Source organism: Molossus molossus, unplaced genomic scaffold (genome assembly GCF_014108415.1).
Source record: "Molossus molossus isolate mMolMol1 unplaced genomic scaffold, mMolMol1.p scaffold_m16_p_10, whole genome shotgun sequence".
Classification (NCBI taxonomy): Eukaryota; Metazoa; Chordata; class Mammalia; order Chiroptera; family Molossidae; genus Molossus; species Molossus molossus.
This window is the reverse complement of record NW_023425345.1, coordinates 10,388,187-10,401,451: the sequence shown is the minus strand read 5'-3', so window position 1 is coordinate 10,401,451 and position 13,265 is coordinate 10,388,187. Positions and strand designations below refer to the sequence as shown.

Sequence of the window (13,265 nt, the reverse complement as noted above, 5' to 3'; positions counted from 1 at the left end):
TACATAAAGAAGGACATTCTGACCAGTAGAAAAGTTGACTAACTTGCCCACACTCATACTTTTAGCAAGCTGCAGGACTGGACTCAAAAACAGTGCTGTTAAAATATATTTTTATAGCTTAATGAGGGTCTTTCCAAAAGATTTCCTTATCCTCTCACTGTAAATGCTGAAAAATGTTTACAAGAACCATTATATTGGCAGTTAGATACATTTCAGATAATTTAAGGACTTCACATATAATGGCAAAGAATAAGCTTTTTTGGTTTCTAAGTACAATTATTTATATTTATTTGTATTGGACTTTTACTAAGTTTCAGTTTAAAAGCTTAGCCTGACGTCTGGTGCTTCTATATCTTTTATCTAATGTTGGTTTTTACTAAATCTCAAGTCTATAAATTCCTAAGTTATAGCCTTCAGATTTACTAACTTGTTCTTTCTTCCTTCCTTTTCTTCTTTTCTCATTCATTCATTCATCTTTTATTTTACTTAATTATTCTTTTGTTGTTGCTAATCCTCACACACGGGATATTTTTTCCATTGACTTTTATTTATTTATTTTTTAATTTTATTTTTGTTACAGATGTTTCTCCTTTTTTACCCTGTTGACACCCTCCCCCCCCACACCCTCCATTGACTTTTAGAGAGAGTGGAAGGGAGGGAGGGAGAGAGAGAAAGAGAGAAACATTGATGTGAGAGAGACACATTGATTGGTTGCCTTCTACATTAGCCCCCCACTGGGGCTGGGGTTTGAATCTGCAACAAAGTATGTGCCTTTGACCAGGAATTGAACCTGTGACCCTTTAGTACCTGGGCTGGCACTCTAACCACTGAGACACACTAACCAGGGCCATTCAGCTTTTATTTTTTTATTTTTAATCCTCACCTGAGGATATGCTTACTGGGTTTTTTTTTTTGGTTTTTTTTAGAGAGAGAGAAACATTGATGTGAGAGAGAAACATTGATCAATTTTCTCCTGTATGCACCCCGACTGGGGATTCAACCCACAACCTGGATATGTGCCCTGACCAGGAATCGAACCTGCAGCCTTTTGGTGTATAAGAGGATGCTCTATCCAACTGAGCCACACTGGCCAGGGCTCATCTTTTATTTTTAAAATTTCTCTTTTAATTATAAAAATAATATACCAACAGTGAGTTTTGTAAAAAAAAAATCACCAGAAATTCCACTACCCCTTACAGTTGCTTTTATACTTGCATTTTAACACTCAAACCTTTGTTTGAATGCATCCATATACTTATGTAGATACTTTCACTATAGACATAGAAATATAATTTGATGTTTTTCTCTTTTTCCATGTGATGCCATCATAAGTAATTTTCCATGTTGTTACAGAGCCTTTTAGCCATCTTTCTTAAGTTGCAGCATAATATTCTATTAGGTGGATGCACAGCAATTTATTTCATAAGTCTCATGTTATTGGACATGCAAGGTTGTCGCTTTTTCTTCTGCAATATTAGATGACACTGCAGTGAACATGCTTACATATATAATTTTTCTCTCATTCTGGATGATTTCATTAGGGTAAATTCCTAAGAGTAGAAGTTCTGGGTCAAAGGGTATGACTATTTTTATGGTTTCCAATATGTGTTGCCAAATCACTTTTCCTTTTAAAGTTTGTGTCAGTTTATACTGCCACCAGCAATATCATGCTTGGATTATTGATGACCATTTCTCAGAGAGCTTTATGTCTTTCGTGTTGCTCTCCTTTGACCTAGCCTGTAAGCTACTGCCCAAAATATTGCAGTATGCTCTGCTGTTTGCTTTCTTCAGAGTCTTCTTGATGCCTGCTATCTCTCTTCCAGTTCAGGTATAACTTTTAAAATCCAACACCTACAACTTTACGTCATTCATTTTAATTGGTTTTACATACTATATGTGAAGCAGTCTCTCTTACCTCTAAGTCTTCCCTCTGACCATTTCTTACATTCAGAACTGCTACTCTGTCAACATTTCTTCTCCATCTCATTTAATTTAAAAAATTGCTTCTTCTACAGAGCTGTCAATACAAAACCACCTATAATGGTAGCTTTAGTACTCAGTGTACGTAACTCCTGGTCGGTTGCCAGTAAATGTTTGTTAGTATGTATGGCCAGTGAGGGAACTACAAAGGAAAGGCATAGAGATGTTCAATGGAGATTTTTTTTTAAAGGAAAACTTAGGATTCGTAAAAGCACTTGGTTCTTCTGACTAAAACTTGAGAGGAGAATGAGGAATTTTGTGCTCTAGTTTTTGGGTACCATCACTCTTTCTGTGACAGTAGACAAGTCAGCTTACTCCATCATTGATCTTAGCTACAGAGTGGAAAATACAGTTTTGCCGCCAGTCATTTGCAGAGTCATGACACTCTTGTCTTTCAGTTATTTTTTTCCTCAATATCATTGGCATTGCTATCATAACCCTGATATTTACTGATTACTATGTGCCAGGCACTGAAATGGTGAGTTATATGCAATAGCTGTTTTAACCCTCACAGCAGCTCTGTGAACTAGGTACCCCCTCTTTTCACAGGAGGAATTCAGTTTTGGAGATTTGTTACTTACACAACTAACTAGTAAGTGATGGAGCCATGATTTAAACCCTTATTCTTACAGAATATTTTTCTGAATATTCTCTTCCCTATCTATTCTCCTCTGATGGTTTCTTATTGCATATGTCAAAGAAAGTACAAACTCTGCAGCAACATTGGAAGAAGACCCTTCCAAATCTTTGCCCAGTCTACTTTTCCATTCTTATCTTTCTTCATTCAGCCCATCCCCTAACATGTGTCCTATGTTTCACTTTGACAAAGCTGCCTATTTCACAAATATATCATACTATTTCACACATCTCAGCCTTTGTTTCTATTCCTGCAATGCTTTCCATTTTTCTCCTGGCCAATTTCTATTCATACCCTAAGGTCCAGTTCACTTTCTCTGTACTGCATGCAGAGCAGTCCAGATTTCCCTGGGCAGAGTTAGATGTTTGGTGCTCTCTGCTCCATGGTACATATTACTGCTGTAGTCTTTTTATACTTCTTAAAATTATTTTCTTACATGCCTAGCTTTCTTACTTTAATAAAAATAGTGAGATATGATAAGGGAAGGCAACACTTCTTTTTTTTTAGTCCTCACCCAAGGATATTTTTCCATTCATGTTCAGATAGAGTGGAGGGAGCAAGGGAGGGAGAGAGAGAGAGAAACATCTATGTGAGAGATACACATTGACTCTTTGCCTCCCACACGACCCCAACCAGGGCCGGGAACAAACCGCAACCTAGGTATGTGCCCTTGACTGGAATCGAACCTTTAATCCTTTGGTCCGTGGGCCGACGCTCTAACCACTAAGCAAAACCAGCCAGGGCAGGAAAGCAACATTTTTACAGAGACATATATTTTTAAACATAGCCAAAATTAAAAATATGTGTATTTAAAATGACATTGTTTCCCTTTTCTCCCTCCCTCAGCATAGGGCTACTTTCAAATTTGAACCAACAGATGAAGATAAAAGAAAGGTAAGCCTTAGTGTACTGTGTGTGTGTGTGTGTGTGTGTGTGTGTGTGTGTGTTTCATTCATGGAGTTTCTAAACAATAGACTTGTTTTCATCTGATGGTCATTTAGCTTTTGGTTTCTCTCCGTTTTTTTTTTTTTTTTAGAAACTCTGAGAAGAAAGCAAGTGCCAGATTTAGTACGCATAACTCACTCCTGCTCCATCCGCACAGCATTATTACACTTGGATAAATAAGAGCAGTGTGAAGGGTTCATTTAATAGCAGGACTGCAGGCAGACCATAATGCTTTGCTAATATTGAAAGCTTGGTTTTGGGTTCAGTTTTGGGAAAACAGCTGTTCATGCTGCTGCCCATTAGCCACATATCATTCCCTGTCCACCAGTTTATTCATGTTGTCAGCAATTGTCTTGGTCATTTTATGGGCATAGAGTAAAATGGAGTCAAGAGACTCACCACTAGAGGATTTATAAGAGAAGGTGCATCAGAGATGTGACCATGCAATGTGTGTTTCTCTGGTAGGTTGCTTGTAGTTGTTTACTTAGTTTATTAGAGCATGATTCTAAAGGAGCAGCTCATGAGTTTTATCTCTGTGTTTTGCTGGGCTGCATACATCTATCCCTGGTCTCATAAATATGAAGACCAGGTAAGAGAATATGACTGAATCAGTGTAAACCTATCACTGCTGCTGGAAAAATAGCTTAAATCTAGTGGCCTTCCTGGTAGTGGTTTGACAACACCTTGAAATCATCCTTCTGTTTACCTCCACCCCCAACATCTAATGTCTATGTCCTGCTCATTTTACCTTTTATGATTTCGTTAGTCCATTCTCCTTAACTACTTCTCTAATTCCAGCCTTCATCTGAATTAACTGCACCAGTTTCCTAACTGTCTTTCTTTTCCAGTTATATGCCTTTCCAGTACATTGTCCATAAATCTAGAACAACAGTCTGATCGTGTCAATCCCAGCCTTTAAAACCCCCAAGTGACATTTTCTGCCTATAAAAGAAAGTTTAAGCTTCTTAACATGACATACTAGATGCTTCGTGCTTGATCTCTGCCTACTTTTGCAGCTTACTTCTCTCCCTTGTATTTTTTGCTCTAACAATATGAAATGTTTCCAGTTACATACATATTCCTTCTGTTTCTTATTTTCTACCTTAGCACATGTTTTCTACCCAGAATGGCATTTCCTTTGTGTGTACCTCTCTCCTTTTCATCTGGTTAATCCTACAGAGCTCCAGGAGCACATCCTTCAGGAAGCTGCCTCTGGCATTCCTGTTAGGGTGAAGTATCTCTTTTCAGTATTCCCATAAAATTCTATGTAAATCTCCAACACTATGCTTATACATTGTCTCAATTATATATCTATGTCTCTCATTATTAGACCCTGCAAACTCCCTGATGGCAGATACTATTATTTATCTCTGTGTTCTTGACACCTAGAGTGTCTGGCACATCATAGGCACTCAAAAAGTATTTATTGAATGAGTGACATGGAATATAAACTTTGGAAGTTAAAGATTTAACTCTGAATTTCTTTTGAATTTGAACAGTGTAAATAAGAATAGAATACCTTTTAGAACTCGGGTTCTCAACCAGGAATGTACTGTTGGGGAACTTTTTGATGATAAGCCTGCTCAGGGCTAACCCTTTATCTACCAAGTGAGAATTTGGGGGGTGGGATCCAGGCGTGTGTACAGTGATACCTCGGTTCTCGAACATAATTCGTTCCAGGAGGACGGTCGAGAACCAAATTGTTCGAGAACCGAAGCAATGAAACCCAATAGGAAATAATGGAAACTGGATTAATTCGTTCCAAGCCCCAGAAAATGCCTATTTACTGGCCTAATTTGTATATAATATGTAGAAAAACATAAGTCTCAACAAGAAATAAAAGTGTACAGTATGTCTAAGGGTTAAATTCAGTGTAAAGTGTGACTCTCTCCACAAAGCGTGACTCTCTCTCTGCACTCACACTGATGACGCAAGCAAGGCGCGCTGGGCCGAATGAACGCCATTCGGCTCAACTCGGCTCATCTCGGAAGTTCGAGTTCCAAATATTTGTCCGGATTCCAAGACAAAAGTTTCTCGAATCTCCTGGTCGAATACCGATTTGGTCGAAATCTGAGGCGTTCGAGAACCGAGGTATCACTGTATTTTCATAGGTGGTCTTCAGGAAACAAGTACTCACACAGTTGGTGGGAATGCAAAATGGCACAATCCTGTGGAACAGAAACTGGCAGTATCTACCAAAATTACAGATGCAGTTTGCCCTTGATTAAGCAATGCTACTTTTAGAAATCTATTTTGTGGATAGGTTGAACTCAAGTAAACAGAGTAGTCATTGAAGCATTGTACGTAATAGCAAAAGATTGGAAACAACCAGGTGTCCAGCTTTTAGGGAATATTTGAAGAAATTAGAGTTTATCTATAATGGAATACTACTGTGATGTAAAGAGGGAGGGAGAGGGAGAGATAGACCATTATGTGCTAATGGGAGAGGGGGTTAAGTGGGAAAAAAAAGAAGCATGTTGTTAACAAGAACACATTTTTGACATACTCATAGGTATTCAGACTAGGAAGGCAACTGCTATTCATTTAGTTTAGTTGGGATAATTTATACTACATCTGTATATTTATGGTGCCTTGGGAATCTGGCACCAGAATTTTTAGTAGTGTTTTTACTGGTCAAAGTAAATACATTAAGGCAGAGATTCCCCTACTTCATATAAGTTTCAGTTGAGGAAGAAAAAATTATTTCCTATAGGATAGCAGCAAAACCTAATGTTTTCAAAGTATTTTGTTTTATTGCTTTAAAATCTTTGGAGGCACTAACTACCGTACTGGTGTAATTTTCTGCTTCATGGGAGTTCTGATATAATAAATAAATGTCATTAGGGACTTAGCTAGGTAATCTTCATTAATGGAAAAACAATGACAAACAAAACCATTTCAGTCTCCAGTGGTTAAAACCATTAGTGACTCTTTCATGCCCAAGGACCTAAAAAGTGTTTGAAATCAAAACTGATGCATTGTTCTAAAGGATCTACATCCTAACAGTTTTTTAAGTTCTCAAGGCAAAGAGACATAGAATAGTAGACATGTCTGCACATTAAACCCAATCTGAAAATAAGAGGAATTCAAATTACCATTCAATTTGTTTTGCTACCCTAGTTCTCTTTCTTTTTTCTAAACATGTCTCCGGAGCCTTCATACAGTAGCTCCTAGGTAACCTCAGCACCCCTTTTGATAAACTACTAATGCTGTTTTTGAAAATCACAATACTTATGTAAAACCTTTGTGACAACTTAAAAGTAAATGTAAGGGGCCCTGGCCGGTTTGGCTCAGCGGTTAGAGCGTCAACCTGCGGTCCTGAGAGACCCGGGTTCGGTTCCCGCTAAGGGCCCGTACCTCGGTTGCAGTTTGTCCCCAGCCCTGGTCGGTCGTGCGGGTGGCAGCCACTCGATGTGTTCCTTTCACATCGATGTTTCTCTCTCTCTCTCTCTGTTCCTCTCTCTCCCTCCCACTCTACCTGAACAAAAAAATGGGAAAATGTCCTCGGGTGAGGATAAAAAAAAAAAAAAGTAAATGTAAGGGAACAGCCTTTTGCAAAGTAAAAATTATACTGAGATTCTTGGGAAATAATTAAGGATCCCTAGAGCTAATTTCTAACACTTAGGTAGTGTTTTGCATTTTTACAAAGATGTGCTTTGTAACAGTAATGCACTAATGTTATAAATATGGCAAGAATGTCACTGTCCCTATTTTATTGAAAACTGGATATGAACATATCAGTTATGTCCTCAGATATGAAAACTGAGAATCACATTAATAACAGCTTGCTAACACTAGTCAGTGGTGGAGCCTCAGATAGAGAACAGAGTTTCTGCCCAGTGCTCCCACTCATCACCACTTGAAGTGTATTTCATAAGGTTTGAAATAATTGTTCAATACCTTGTTTTATATCTTATTTCATACCTTGAAACACCATTTAGGCAACTAGACTTAAATTGGAAGATAGCAAAGGCAATTACCAACTAGTAGTGCTTAAATTTTTCCAGATAAAGTAAAGTTAGATACAACTGCTGTTTGTGCATATATGCAAATAATGCTAGGTGCATGTGGATCATTATACATTTGGCTATAAACACCTGTGCATACTGTAGCATTTGCTTTACATTTTCTACCTAAATTGGTAGGCTATGATTATCTACCAGCACATAAACAAATATATCATGCAAATATATAGGTTGGGGGGAGGTATGAATAATTTGAAAATTTACATCTTGAAGAAATGAAAGCTCTTATATTGATTTCTAAAACATAACTGATCTCAAGACCAATAGAGTACTACGTAATTACAATAAATGTTGAAAAATACATGTCATAAAATGAGCAAAGGAATTGCAGCTCTTTCACCTCTAAGGTGAGAATACAACCAGATAAGATGTGGAAAACTTCAGTTGTTGTCCGAGATAAATCTTTGTGTATAGTAATTTTCCTCAAAAGAATGAAGTTTAAAATAACCAAATTTCAAGTATTTATTTTATTTCCTTCAAACTCACTTATCTTTGTATTTCATCCCCCAGTACTGCATGTGGCACAAAATAGGCACCTATAATATAAATACCGGTTGAATGAAGGGAACTTGGAAACTGAATGGAGACCAGAATTCCTATGACTTGTATATATTATTTGGTGTTGAGTTTGATGTTCTCTTAACTATACAGCAGGATCTCAAGCACATTTCATAATGTTGTTTACTGAAAAAGCAGAATACAAAAGTATTCATATAGCATGATCCCAACCATGTAAAACTAATAAAAACTATACATAGAAAAATGACTACAAGAAAAGTCACTAAATGGTGACTCTGAATATTATTACTGTGGATGACATTTTCCTTTCCCTTGTCTGTAATTTAAACTTTTCTATTATAGTAGATTATAATGGTATAAAAATATAATATATAACACACATGTTATATATTATATTCTTTTATAATAGTGTGATTGGAGGCATAAGCAAAGACCAGTACTTTTTGTTTTAGAGAGAGGAAGGGAGAGAGAGATAGAAATATCGATGTGAGAAGATAGAAATATGGATGTGAGAGAGAAACATCGATTGGCTGCCTCCTGCACACCCCCTACTGGGGATCTAGCCTGAAACCCCGGGCATGTGCCCTGACCGGGAATCGAGCCAGGACCTCTCAGTCCATGGGACAATGCTCAATCCACTGAGCCACACTGGCCGGGCAAGACCAGTACTTTTTAAAAAAAATTATTTTCTTTAAAATTGAGCCTTCTTGATTATCTTACACATTCCTTTTAGAGTAGCATAAAAAATATCCTTACATTTAGAGATAGTATTACCTACAGAGTCAATTTATGGAGTGAAATAATTTTATATGAATACAGAGTTCCATCCTACCATTTGAAATATTTCTTTTTTTTTAAACTTCTCTTCTCCTGTCCCCGTGCCCCGACTCGGCATATTAGAGGAGATCTCTGTAGTCCACAAGTCTTTTTTCAGTGATTTCTGTATTCCAGGTCCTGTGTTAGGCTTTGATTCCTAAGTTGGCTATTTGCCTATGTTGTTCGGTTTGTCTCTGTCAGCTACAGGTGCATACTGAGGATTACCATTGTGGACTATAGAAAATGAATGGATAAATTTTCATATTAGATTCCCCCATGAAGAAAGTGCCAACATAGAAACATTAATCTTATAGTGTGGAACCATGCTTAAGAATTCCTTGAGGCGTAGATGTTGGTTCTAAATGCCTTTTACACTTATTTTAGTCATTTGAAGTTGTTAACACTCTAATTTTCACTAAAACAAATGAGCTTCCTATGCCTTGCAAATTGGACTCAAATTTTATTTGGCATCTTTATCTTAAGGAATACTTTGATACATGATGGAAGTAAAAGTTTTCATTTAGAAACCAGTAACTTTAAAGATAATCACTTAAAGAAAAAAAAAAGCCCAGCCTGAGTGGCTTAGTTGGTTGAGCGTTGTCCTGTGCACCAGTAGGTTGCGGTTTGATTCCCGGTCAGGGCACATACCTGGGTTGCAGGTTCAGTCCCCAGTTGGGGCACATGTAGAAGGCAACTGATCAGTGTTTCTCTCTCACATCAATGTCTCTGTCTCTTTCCCTCCCTCTCTCTAACCATGTCCTCGGGTAAAGATTAAAAAAAAATTAAAGATAATCATTTGTAATATCTTGATTTCACACACACACACACACACACAAGCAACCAAAGCATCCTATACCTTTTACTTTTTAAAGTTCCATTCAGCTGGGATCTGGCATAAACCTAAGTAGAAGGAATGAATTGTATCATAGGCCAGGATGAATACCTCACAGTAGTTCAAAATAAAACAATTTAAACTTCCTTTCAGACTGCATTTTTTATTTCAGATGTTTTGCAAAGGCATTGAAGGATAAATGTAGGGAGAGAGAACAGAATAGCTCTACTTAGTAAGCCACATATGTGGTAGCCCATATGTGATCTTTGAATCACTGTTTAGGATTTCTGCCTGGGAATGATAGGAATAGTTTCTCTGATTTGTACTTTAGAGTTTCAGATCCATTTTCTCATACAAAAAAACTCACTAAGAACTTCCTCTCCGGCCATGACAGTGAGAGGAGTTCTATGGATCTGCTTCCCAATTAAACTAGTAAGAGATTATTTTGAAAAACCATTTAGAATCTCTGAAAGTAGTCCTAAGAGCATACAATAAATGAAGAAACACTTATTCAAGCATATCTGCTAAAACTCAGAAGAGTGAAAATCTGTGGTATTTGAGCTGAGACCTGCTTCCTCCCTTCCATTCTCTCAGCTGAGCAAGATGGAAACTCTGCTCTAAATTGGTGCAACCAAGAACACAGAGCTCCTTCTTCCATCAGCTCAGAGTTAGAAGGCTTTCTTCCCAGTAGGCACAGGGGGTAAGCGCAACATTTTTTTCCCTGCCTCAACTACCTGTTGCTGAGACTAAATTCTGAGTGAGTCTAGCTGAGATGTTGGGTCTCCTTCCTTTCAACCAGTCCCTCATTCCTGAGACAGAGGCTCTACCTTGGGTATGGTACTGTTGAGAATAGTAGGGCCCCAACTGCCCTTGGCCCTCTCGCTGGGACACAGGTTCTACCTTGGGAGAGGCAAGCTGCTGCTCCCCCACCCTCCACTTGCTCTCTCAAGGAGGTGTTACCCAGGGAGAAGAAGTATGCCATTGTCTCTACCCTAGCATCAGAACCAGGGCTCAGAATTTTGTCCAGAGGAGCAAGCAGACCTTATAACAGAGCTTGATACCTCTCCCTAAAGGAACTAACTTTATTTGTAACAAAAGTGTTAAGTTTATCACTGAGGGTTCAGGTGGTGGTGAAAGGCAATTGAGAAAAGACTGACAGATTCATTGAAGATGCAGGTAACCAGAAGACTAGCTAGCTGGTTTGCTAGAGAGATGGGAAAGGACAGCTAGGAGGAACCCTCCTGTGGTTAGAACAAATTCTAAATAGTGACCTCAGGAACTCTCCCTTCTAAGAAGCTCTAATAGACTTTAAGTTTGTAGAGCAATGTATGCTCCAGGATATTATTGAAAACAATAGATCAATCAGCCAGGCAGTTAGTGGAGCTTAACAGCAGGGTGTGGTCAGAGAAAGAGAAAGTCTAAGAGGAAGGGCCTACCTAAGCCACTGTTCTTCCAGAATGACTGTGGGCCTACCCAAGGGCAAGCCCCTTTGCAGGGAGGGAGGGGGAGAATATGCTTCACTAAAATAACAATAGCAAGTCTTGGAGGGCAGGGTTATTACCCAATGTTACTACAAAATTTATCTAAAATGTCCAATTTTCCAATTTCAAAAAAAAGACACATGCAAAGAAACAGGAAAGAATAACCTATACACTGGGGGGCTGGAAGGGAGAGGGAGGAAGCAGGCAATGGAAACTGCCTGTGAGAATGACCAGATGTTGGATTTAATAGACAGTTCAAAGTAGCCATTATAAATATATTCAGAGAACTAAAGGAAACCATGATTAAAGAAATAATGCAAGGTTTGATGAAATGTCACATCAAATGGAAAATATAAGTACAAAGATAAAAATTATTAAAAAGAAAAAGAAGAACCAAATAGAAATTTAGGCATTAATAAGTACAATAACTGAAATAGAAATTCACTAAAGGGGCTTAACACTAGGTTCAAACTGGTAGAAAAAAGAATAAACAAGGACATAGACAATAATGCTGCGGGAGAGGTGAGATTGGGAGGAGGGTGTCAATGGGGGAAAAAGGAGAAGCATCTGTAACAAAAATAAATAAACATTTTTAAAAAAGGATAAACAGCCCTGGCCAGTTTTTCTCAGTGGTTAGAGCATCGGCCTGTGGTCCAGAGAGACCCAGGTTTGGTTCCCACTAAGGGCGTGTAACTTGGTTGCAGTTTGTCCCTGGCTCTGGTTGGATCATGCGGGTGGCAGCCACTCAATGTGTCCCTTTCACATCGATGTTTCTCTCTCTCTCTCTTCCTCTCTCTCCCTCCCACTCTATCTGAACAAAAAATGGAAAAATGTCCTCGGGTGAGTATTAAAAAAAAAAGGATAAACAAACTTGAAGATAGATCAATAGAGGGTATACAAACAGAAAAAAATGAAGAAGGCCTTAGAAAATTGTAGGGCAGACTTAATGTACCAAGAGTAGCAGAGGAGAAGAGAGAGAAAAAGAAGAAGAAAATATGAAGAAATAATGGCTAAAGACTTGCTAAATTTATTGGAAAACAGCCTATATATCCAGGAAGATCAGTAATATCTGAGTAGGATATACTCAAAGAAACCAAAAACAGATACATCATAATAAATGCTGAAAGCCAAAGACAGAGAGAAAATCCTAAAAGTAGCAAGAGAAAAATGACTCACTACCTAAAAGAGTACGTCAATGAGATACATAGCTGACTTCTCATCACAAATGTAGGCCAGAGGCAGTGGGATAACATATTCAAGGCGCTCAAAGAAAAAACTTCAACTAAGAATCCTATATCCAGCAGAGTTATCTTTTAACAACGCAGGGGAAATAAAGACACCGAATAGATGAAAAATGGAAAGAATTTGTCTAAGACCCACCTTATATGAAATAGTAAAAGCCAGTGACTCCAAAGATAGTAACTTTGAATCCACATAAAGAGTGCCGGTAGATGTAATTATGTAATTGTGAAAGACAAGTGCATATTTCTTTTCCTTTCTTCTCTTAACTGATTTCAAAAGCATTTGTATAAAACAATATGTATATAACTTACTGAGCCAGTAACCTATAGAAATGTCCCGTATTTGCCAAAAACAGCATAAAGGTAGCTGAGACCAAACCTGTTATTGGATGAAGGAAGTAACTCCAGATAGTAACTTGAATCCTCAAGAACACATCAAGAGAACCAGAAATGATAAATAAGAAAGCTAATATAACAAAAGTTATAAGTATATATACTTGTCCTCCTTTCTCCAGCATTTTTAAAAGACAAAATTGTATAAAGTAATAATTATAATGCATTGTTGGATTCTAAACATTTATAGATGTTTATAACATAATAATGCCACAAAAAGAAGAAAGGAATAGCATCATATAGAAGTAATGATTATACATCTCACTGGAGTTGCGTTAATATAAATCTGGAGCTGATTTTGATAAAGTATATATGCTAAGTAAGCCCTAGAGTAACAACTAAGGAAATAGCTCAGTTTAATAGAGAACTATAAAACATTGTTGAAAGAAATTAAAG

The 13,265-nt window shown here is 37.7% G+C and overlaps 1 protein-coding gene across 4 annotated transcripts in view; it reads left to right on the top strand.

The window, feature by feature from the left end:
- RIC8B (RIC8 guanine nucleotide exchange factor B) overlaps positions 1-13,265 on the top strand; it is a 115,758-nt gene that overhangs the window by 5,351 nt on the left and 97,142 nt on the right. For all 4 annotated transcript variants that reach the window (XR_004958327.1, XR_004958326.1, XM_036251999.1 and 1 more), the window contains exon 2: positions 3,464-3,511. Coding sequence is in view for 2 of the 4 variants with exons in the window: in XM_036251999.1 (XP_036107892.1) it covers positions 3,464-3,511 (48 nt within the window). In the remaining 2 variants the exon portion in view is untranslated. The remainder of the gene's footprint in view (positions 1-3,463; positions 3,512-13,265) is intronic.